The following is a 9,345-nucleotide window of genomic DNA, read 5'->3' on the forward strand; positions in this document are numbered from 1 at the left end:
ATTGGCTTATCCATTGCAATAGGTGCATCACACATGTAAGATGTTCATGTGGGGAGACCTGGGGAGGGACTAGAGGAACGAGGAAGAAAAATAAAGCAATTCTGTATTTTCTGTAAACCTAAAACGGCTCTAAGAAAATTAAGTCTATTAACTGGAAATAAGCATGCACAGTTGGCTCTCCTGCTTGCTGCCTGGCGACCCTGGATGGGTGGCTTGATTTCTCTGGGCTTCCTCCACCTCATTTGCAAAATGGAGCCGCCCTGCGGACCTACATAAGAGCTGGCTGCGAGGAGCAAGTAGATTACTACTTGGAATGGACCCGGTCCTGGGATGTTGCTGTTAGTGGTGTCTACGCTGAGGTAGCTGCCCCAAGTGCTCAGCACACCTAGAGCTATGCGCTTCAAGTCTGCGGCCACCCCCTGAGGCAGGCAGGGGCCTCTGCTCCCCGCTTTTTACAAAAGCTCACATTCAGATTTACAAACTCAGATTATGTTAGCCTGTTCAAGGTCACATGAGCTGGGATTTCAACCCACACGCTCATCTTCACATGAAACTGTCACCTCCAAGAGGAAGGCACTGGCCTTTGCTGGGATAGGCGCTCCTTCTAGCTGCTGGTCAGCCCTTGCTTGTCCAGTACAACCTCATCTTGGTGAGGAAGGTGAGAGAGAACGGGGTTGTGGGGAAGTGTATAAATGCCAGGCAGGATCTCAGCGGAACCAATACTAAACCCAGATCTCCCACCCTCCCTGGCCCCCTGTTTATAACACCCTCAGCCTCTACACCAGAAAGTCAGAGTGACCACTTGGGAGGGAACAGCTGTCTCCTCGACCTCGATTTGTGATGGGGTCAGGGGCTCTGCCAGCCTATCACTGCCCCAGGGTAGTTGACGACGCTTTCCCCCAGAAGTCACCGGCTCCCTGGAGGTTGCCCGGCCCAGAAGACCCCTCCGCAGGCCAAATGCTTGCCCCAGCCCTCTGGGAGAGTAACTGATCTGTGTTCGACCCTGCCCAGTCCTTGCTTCTCCAAGGCAGTTTTGCTTTTACGTAACAACGTGAAGACTTCAGATGTGTGACTTGTCTCCAGAGCCTGCGGGAGCCGCCTCTGAACAGACGTTCCCTCAGCACCCAGATGCCTCGTCATGTCGCGGTACCACCCCACCTCCACGCCCACATGTCCTGGTGTACTTTTTGCAGCTCTAGGTCCCCCCTCCTACTCGTAAGTTCTGAACCTCTGCCCCACACACAGGGGCGCCCACAGAAGAGACCGGCGGCAGTGGGTGCGTCTGCCCCTTTGCATGGGATCCCACCCCTCCCGCTGCTACCAAGGCCGGCACAGCAGCCCCATAGAGAATAGAGGAAGGGGAGGTGGGAGGCAGGTAGACCCAGAGATGTCCTCCTAGGGCGTGCCTCCAGCAGCTCTGCTCTGAAAAGCGAGGGGCCCCCTGCCCTGCCTCTTCAGAGCGCCCTGAAATGTCCCTTAATCAGTCCTTTCTCCGTCTTTCCACTGGTGTGGCATGCATGTCTGCGTCTCCTCGAAAGTCCAAGGCTGAAGTACTAACCCCCTAATTACAGGCACACCTCGGGGAGAGCAGGGGCTCAGACCCAGACAACAACAAGCCCATGTTGTCACAAATTGAGTCATGGAAGTTATTTGGTTTCCCTGTGCATGTAAATGTTATATTTCCACTACACCATAGTCTGTGGTGTGCAAGATTTATGTCTAAAATAAATAATGAATTTACTTTAGTGAAAAAACACTTTATTGCTAAAAATGGTAACCGTCACTGGAGCTTCATCTTTTTGCTGGTGGAAAAACAAACAACTAAACAAAACAACACCGTATTTTGGAGTGCGATAAAGCAAAGCACACTAAATTGGGGTGTGCTGGTAATGGAAGTAGAAGATGGTTAGGAGGGTCTGAGGGGATTGTTGGGGAGAGAGCTTGTTCTCACTCATGCACCCCACAGGGACGATTCAGCCAGCTGCAAGCCAGGGAGAGTGTTCAATTGACCCCAGCCAGGCTACCACCCTCCCTCATACTCCCAGCCTGCAGGCTGGAAAAATGCATTTCTGTTGTCTAAGCCCCAGTCCATGGTATTGTGTTCCCACAGTCTGAGTTAATATACGTAGCCACGGGCATTTCCTAAGACATAAATGAAAATTGAAGACCAAACACGACAAAGAAAATCCCTCCAAATTCACCAGGGAGGTAAGAGCCTCCCTCTCCTTTCTAAACAGCAGCGCTAGGATGTTGGGAACCCCGACAAACAGGGTGACACGTGCCACTTACTGGCTCTCGGGGAGGGGGGGGAGGAGGCAGGTAAGCACAGGGGAGGTCATGGCCACCCCAGCTAAAAAGCCAAAATGGAAAGGAATACAAGTGACAAGAAACAGTCCGACAAGCCACCCTCGAGCATCCTAAATCTTCAAAAATAAAAATTAAAACAACTGACTCCCAGAGAAGCAAAAGATATTTATTTCTTAACCTGTCATTGGCACAGCTGTTCAAGCTGTTCAACGCTACTATCCCGCAGCGTTGCGTTATCTCTGAGCTAAACAGATAAGATAAAAATGGAAGCCAACGTGCAAACAGGTATCACGTGCCAAGCACGTGTGTGTGTGTGTGTGTGTGTATAAGCACTGAATGAATCCACTCATTTAATTCTAACAACGCTGTAAGATGGGTGCAATTACCACCCCCATTTTACAGAAGAAAAAACGGAAGCACACACATTGGTTGTAAAAAGCAACCCAGACTTCCCCCTTTCTGCTGCCGTGGCAAGAGACCTGCCATGGGTGAGCTGGCAAGGCATGACTCTAGAGCTCACCTAACTCCGGACAGATATTGGCCACTGTGCGTTCTGTGTTCAAGGGTGTTCAAGGGCTGGAGCTAGCCCAGGTATCTGTGTTTTTGGAAGTGGGATGTCCAGGAAGTCATTAGGTTTAGATGACATCAACAGGGTGGGGTCCCACAATGGGCTTAGTGCCCTTATAAGAGCATCATGCTGTCTCTCACCCATGTACACACTGTGAGAAGCAGCCATCCGCAAGCCAGGAAGCAGGCCTCACCTGGAGCAGAGCTGGCCCTCACCTGGACCTCAGACTGCCCCTTCTCCAGCACTCGGGAAATAAATGTCTGTCCTTTAAGCCGCACCGTCTGTGGTATTTAGTTATGGCAGCCAAGCTCAGACCTTGTTAAGGGACGCTCAGCCAGGCCTCTCATTTCTTATTCCCTGCCTTTTGCACAGGGCTCTGCACAGGCCATGAAATAAAGATCTGAGGCTTAGAGGCCCAGACCGTTGGGGGAAGATAACCTTGTGGCTATTTTGTAGACATTAGTAGTCAGAAATGAAGCAGATTTCTTTTACCCTCCCTACACTGAGAAAAAGAAACCAAACTGGTTTTCAGGAGGAAAAAAAACTGCTATGTTCAAGTCTCAGCTTTCATTCAGCATTCAAATGTGTACTGAAGTCCTGCCTGCCAGGAGTGGCAGGCAGAGCTCTGGCCAGAACCGCTCAGCCTTTGGGTGTGGGTGACCTGCCCGAGGGTATCACTAGGTTGCAGGTTCGGATCCAGTAGGAGGTCTGGGTGGGTCTGAGGCCCCACGCTGCTGACAAGTTCCTAGGTCCAGCGCCCGACCTGGCGAGCCTCCACTCTGGCTTCAGTTTAAAGTGCCTGGGGAACATTTAAAGGACTGATTTCTGGGCCGTATTCCAGATCAATAAAATCAGACACTACAGGGCATGTTTAAGGTAATTCAGGTGATCCCAACGTGTCACCAGCGTTAAGCATCACTCTTTGAGCACAGAGCAGTGAGCCCAGTAGCCAAGGGGAGACAAATGATGGTAAGTCATTGTCATAAAAGCGATGACGTAAGGTCACGTCACGTGATGGGGTGAAGAGGGAGCCCTGAAGCTGAAACATGAGCTGAGACCACCACCAAGATCAGGGGAGTGACCCCAGACACAGTTCCATTCTCCACGCCAAGTCTCAGGAGACCCTGAGCAGGACTCAGTTCGTATTTTTCGGGGAGGAAATCACTCTTTCCCCAGGGAGGGGAAGATATGTCCAGTCAGTAGGACACACCTGGGCACCTGGTGGCCAAGAACTGGCCACTCTTGAACGTCTGATGTGGGCAGGGCTGCGGGCAGGTTCATCTCACCGTATCCCTAAAAGACCAGGTTGGGGCCGCCAGCTGGTAAAAATGGAAGCTGAGTGGAAGCTCCAGGGGAGGCAGCAACCCCCCCAGTCGTTCTCTGTGGGCAGTTCCCTGCGGGGAAGGATGCAGCAGCCTTCGAGCCACCTCTGCCCCCTCCAGGACCCCCAGTGGGAGCACGCCCCCTCTACCCCAGGACAGACCCCCATGATGAACAGTCTTAAAGAAATGAAGGCTGCTCCTCTGATGCCGCCCACCCTGACTCACTCCGGGGCGGGGGGGGGGTGTCTTGTGACCCAGGCAGAGCTGTGACCCAGGGGTGAGCCCGACACTTCCTCAGCCCAGTCAATCGGCTTAGGGGTCTGAATGACTCAACAGGCAGGACAACTGGGGTGTCTGCAGAAGCAGATCAGCACAGGGTGCTCTGTCCCAGCGCTTAGGTCTGGATGGACATGGGGGGTACAGCGATGAGAACCTCAACACAGGGGAGGGCAGCGCAGAGACAGAGCTGCTGAGGTGACACCCTCCTTAACCGTCATTCTCATGTCTTCAGATGGAGTCAACCAAGCCTCTGTTCACTAACCCCAGCTCGGGGAGTTTTCCTGCCCTGCAGTGTGGGGCTGCTGGGGGTAGGGGGGCACGACTGTGCCACCCTGCATCAAACTGTCTCTTCCCTGGTCACCTGATACTACCGGTAGGAAGGACCCGTCCTACACATGCTCCCTCCCCCAGGGCTGGACACCACTGCTCATCTGTGCTAGGAAGTGAAATGAAACAGAGTGGGGGGTGGGGCTCAGACCCCAAGGGGATCCTGAAAGTGTGTGCTCAGCCCCTCCTAGGCTGGGTGGAGCTGGGCAGGTGCAGGGGAGCACAGAGGGCGTGGGTCTGGATCCAGCACCCCAAGGACACTCCTGCGGGCAAAGGGCTTTGAGGGGTCACTAAACTTCTTAGGAAACTAAATGTGTTCTTCATTTGATTGTTTGATGCAGAAAACACTAAGGATTAAACTGTTCAATAATCAAAACACACTTCCAACTGACATTTCCTGAGTGCTTGGGAGCAGCGGCAAGTGAACTTACTACTGCGAAGATCTTGCTTCCTCTCTCAGTGAGGGTGGGGGCGGGGCAAGGCCAGATTCCTGCCAAATAGGACTGACTGCTCCTTAGTAGGTGGGGACTTTGGACACTGGCCAGACCCTGCGGATGCAGTGAAGCAACCGGCATGGGAAAGCACTGTCCTAAGGAGCAGGGCGCTGTCCAAGCTCACATACCCAGACTAGATGCCATAGAAGCTGCGGGAGGAGGGTCCTCCCCGGTGGTGCAACAGGTCAGGCACAGCATTAGGAGGCTGGCCACAGCCACAGCCACTTCAGCATGAGTTCGATCCCCAGCCAGGGAAGTGACCCACATGGCGCAGCAGACCTCTCCTGTCCCCCCACTGCTCCCCTCAGCAGTGTACTTCCATTGATCTGCCTGTTCTGCTTTCCAAGCTGTCTCTGGTGAGCCCGAGAGGGGCGCCAGCAAGTTAGGCCAAAATGCACTAATATTCCCCCTGCAAGTAGTGCAAATTCTAGCATCTGAGGACTAAGGAGTCCTCGGAGGGACCCTAACATTAGTCCGGGCCTCATGCACACTGATGGTCAGCAAAGGCATCCCCATGTTCTGGCTGATGAAAGGTGTGCTGGGGGTTGCGGTTCCAGTGACAACCACGCACGGCAGGCTCGCCAGGGCAGATGGACTCCCAGACACAAGTGCCCCAAAGTTTGAAGGGAACCCAGCTGCTTCTCTGTAGGCCTGCCCTGGCCTCCCTTCCAAGACCCCAGAGTACCTCTCAGAAGGCGTCTGGAGGGAAGGGAAGTGGAAGTGAGTATCGTGGGAAACAAGCTCTGAGGGAAGGCTCTAGCCTCAAGCACCTGGCACCAGCCACACACTGCAGCCCCACCAGCCTGTGTTCCAGGCTGAGATTATGGCGGATGAGACCTCCGGAAGAAAGTAAGACACATGAACACCACCTTCAACCCTGCTCTGCTGCTGGGGGTCTCTGTTTCCTTTCACACATGGCCCCATTCAGGGCGGTACCAGAGTCTCCCAATAACCCTGGAGTTGGCCAGGACTACCCCACCCATTTTACAGGCAAAAAATGAGAGACCTAAGAAAGGAGCTGTGATTGACAGGAATTCAGCTGGAAGCTAAGCAGTCCCCATCTACAGTAAAATACTTCTCTGTAACAAAACTGCATTGTTCCCAAAGGGTTTCAAATACACTCTCCCTCTGGATCCTTCTCACAGAGATCTCCACGTGGGCCAGGGCTGGTGCAGGGCTGCCTGACGTGAGGCTGGCAGCTTCCGTTTGCCCCACTGCATGCTGGCACCACCCTGGCACCCTCCTTCACCCATTAAAGCCAGACCTGCCTGTGGCAGGAGGTCAGATGATGTAGCCTCTGGTCCCCATGACTCCCTCAGGATGATGCCAAGAGACACTGAAGCTGCTTCCAGGCAAGCGGAGCCATTTCCCGGCTGCAAGGACACCCCACGGGCTCCCACTGCAGAGAAGGGGCCCTGCTGCTGTGGCCGTGTGCAGAGACCCAGCTGGGCCGGCCCAAAGAGCCACCTGCCAGCGTGGCTCTCCTACCCCTAGAGTGCCATCAGCTGGGCCCTGTGAGCAACAGGAACCACCCCCACCCCAGCCGACAGGCCTCAGGAGAAGGAAAACACTCTGCCTGTAGAAGCATTGTGAGAAGACAATGAAATTTTAAAACTTTTGACTATGACCTTGTTGGGCAAAAGAAAGTACTTGAGTTGCCTGGCAGCACCGCTGATGAGCACCTGCTCATTACCTCTCAAGGCCTTCTAGCTCCCCTTGCCCACTCCGGTTCGTGAACCACCACTCTGGCTGCAACTGCCCACCTAGGCACGGGCTCCAGGCCACGTGCTCAGGGAGCGCGGCGCGGGGTCGGGGGGGGTGGCGGGGAGACTCGATTTCTTACCAGGATCTGTGCAGTTCTTGGCTGTCTGAGTCCCGTTCATGGGTGCCATCAGCTTTCTATTTCGCCACGTGTCTGGTAGAACATGTTTGCTGGCAGACGCTGTTTTGTGCCCTGGGTGGAAAAACAAGGCACAGACACCACGAGGTCAAGGTGGGCCTGTGTTCTCACAGTGGCCTCATATGTGTCTAGCAATGCCAGCGGCGGCCCTGTTTGATTTACAGTCACCGGTAGGGAGTGTCACAAAGGCTAGAAGCACAGTCTCACCCGCTTATATTATACACAGTCATCTGTTTCCTAGATTCAGCTCATTGTTTCTAGTCTGCACGTGACATGACCTTGGCCAAGATGGCACCAGCCTCAGGCTGCTCACAGGTGCCAGGAAGGTTGACCATTAAGCTCTCACCCAGCACCCATGCTTAGGAATCCCTCCTCTGGAGCAACTACAGAGGGGTAGTAAGTCAGCAGGCAAGTGGAGATGGTTGATGGAGTATAGACCGGTTTCTTGTCCTTGAATGTGCACACAATCGCCCAGGGACCTTGTTAAAATGCAGATTCTGACTCAGTAGATCTGGACTGGGACCTGAATTCTGCACTAACAAGCTCCCAGGTGATACTGATGCTGCTAGTTCAAGGACCATACAGAGTGAGGAGGGGGATCACTGGCGTGGATGGGGGGACCAAGCACAAACTCTGAAAGGGAGTGCCTGGTCTAGCGAATAGAAGCTCCTCACCGAAGACCTTCAGGGTATTCATTTACCTCTCTGGTGCACACTGCTTCTGCTGATAATGATTTCTGCTCTGTAGTGCTGACATCTAAGAGCCTCTAGGCATTTCGTTATTTCTGGTGTATAATTGAAGGGGGGAAACACACCAACTTGCCCGACTGCAAAAGCATCCAGCATTGAGATATTCAAATAATCTTTCTGGATTTCCGCTGGAGTGAGTCACTTTTTAAGCTTATATTCTCAAGCCACAAAGTTTGAGTTTTGACAGGTAGTATGTTTTTAAATTTAATCAAGTTCCATTTGATTCTTACTTATCATTATAAATCCTCTCGAAACGTCCCTTTTGGCTTTGCCTCTATGCCCAGATTGCCAAATCACCTGCATTTCTTTTACGTTTTAAAATGTGCAGAACTAAATGGTCTGTAGAATCCATCTGAAAATACCAACGTCAACCAACTAAATGCCTTCTGAGGACTCCTCCTGAGTTCATAGTACCCTGCCCCCCTCCCCATAAAAAGCCCCAGATCATCTTTGTAAGTTTCTTCTTGCCAACTCAAATGACCATACACTAAGCAAGTCCCTGGGACCCTCTTTGGATGGAGGAGCACAGACCGTGGCTCCAGACACAGCGTGCACCGATCACCCCACCAACACCACCCCGTGGGCACGTAGAGGAGGTAAGAGAAGCGTTGCGGAAACACGGCAGCAACCTCCCATCTTTAGGGCTTAGAGGACGTGTCAGGACGCCAGGGCACCCATCTGGACCTGGGCAGGGGCAAGCGAAGGCTGAGACACAGCTCCCAGCCTCTCCATCTGGGTTTCCGCGAACCGCGCCGGCACAATGCTTTCCCGCTCGCCAGAACGCGAAGGCGGGCTACTCAGTTTTCGTCTGCCCCAAGCCCAGAGGATCCACCGCAGCGCTGCCCATTCCCCGGGGCTCTCCAGGGACAGAACTCTAGCGCCAGGGGCCAGCGGCTCGAGCTTTCGCCTTAGTAACACAGACCGGCGGCAGCGTCCTGCGTCCCCCCGGGCCGCGCAGCTCAGGGGAACAGGCGCCACAGCTCCGAGCGTGGGTACCAGACCTCCTGGGAGCGCCCTACCTGCCGGGGCTGGGGGAGGGGGGACTGGATGAACCCTTGGGACCAACCCGACGGGGAAGGAGGGACGCATCCCGGGGCAGCCTCGCGGGCTCCCAGCGCAAGCCCCCCAACTCCCGGGGTGGGCCCGCGCGGGTACCTACCCAAGCTTCCAAAGAGCCCGGACGCACAGCACACCAGGGTCAGCACCGCGCACACGAAGCCAACTTGCTGCGGCATCATCTCTCGCCTCCCGCGAACTTTGCGCGGCCCGAGAGGCCCCCGAAGCGCCATCCCGGAGCGCCTGGCTGCTGTCCCTGGGAGAGGATGGGCAGCTTCAGCGACCCGAGTGTGAGCTGTGGACGAGCGGCCGAGGCTGCAGCCGAAGACTCGCGGCCCAGAGA

General features: G+C 54.3%; 1 protein-coding gene across 2 annotated transcripts in view; it reads right to left on the bottom strand.

The window, feature by feature from the left end:
- SLC24A4 (solute carrier family 24 (sodium/potassium/calcium exchanger), member 4) overlaps nt 1–9,345 on the bottom strand; it is a 120,080-nt gene that overhangs the window by 110,175 nt on the left and 560 nt on the right. The window contains exons 2-3 of one of the 2 annotated variants that reach the window (XM_004681607.2): nt 9,106–9,258; nt 7,141–7,251 (exon numbers count right to left, since the gene is read on the bottom strand). In XM_004681607.2, the coding sequence (XP_004681664.1) occupies nt 7,141–7,251; nt 9,106–9,235 (241 nt within the window). In that variant the 5' untranslated portion in view covers nt 9,236–9,258. Of the gene's footprint in view, nt 1–7,140; nt 7,252–9,105; nt 9,259–9,345 lie in introns of those variants that run through there. The other variant, XM_004681606.2, reaches the window with a different exon arrangement.

This window comes from Condylura cristata, unplaced genomic scaffold (assembly GCF_000260355.1).
Source record: "Condylura cristata isolate star-nosed mole 26May11 unplaced genomic scaffold, ConCri1.0 scaffold00013, whole genome shotgun sequence".
In the NCBI taxonomy this organism is placed as follows: Eukaryota; Metazoa; Chordata; class Mammalia; order Eulipotyphla; family Talpidae; genus Condylura; species Condylura cristata.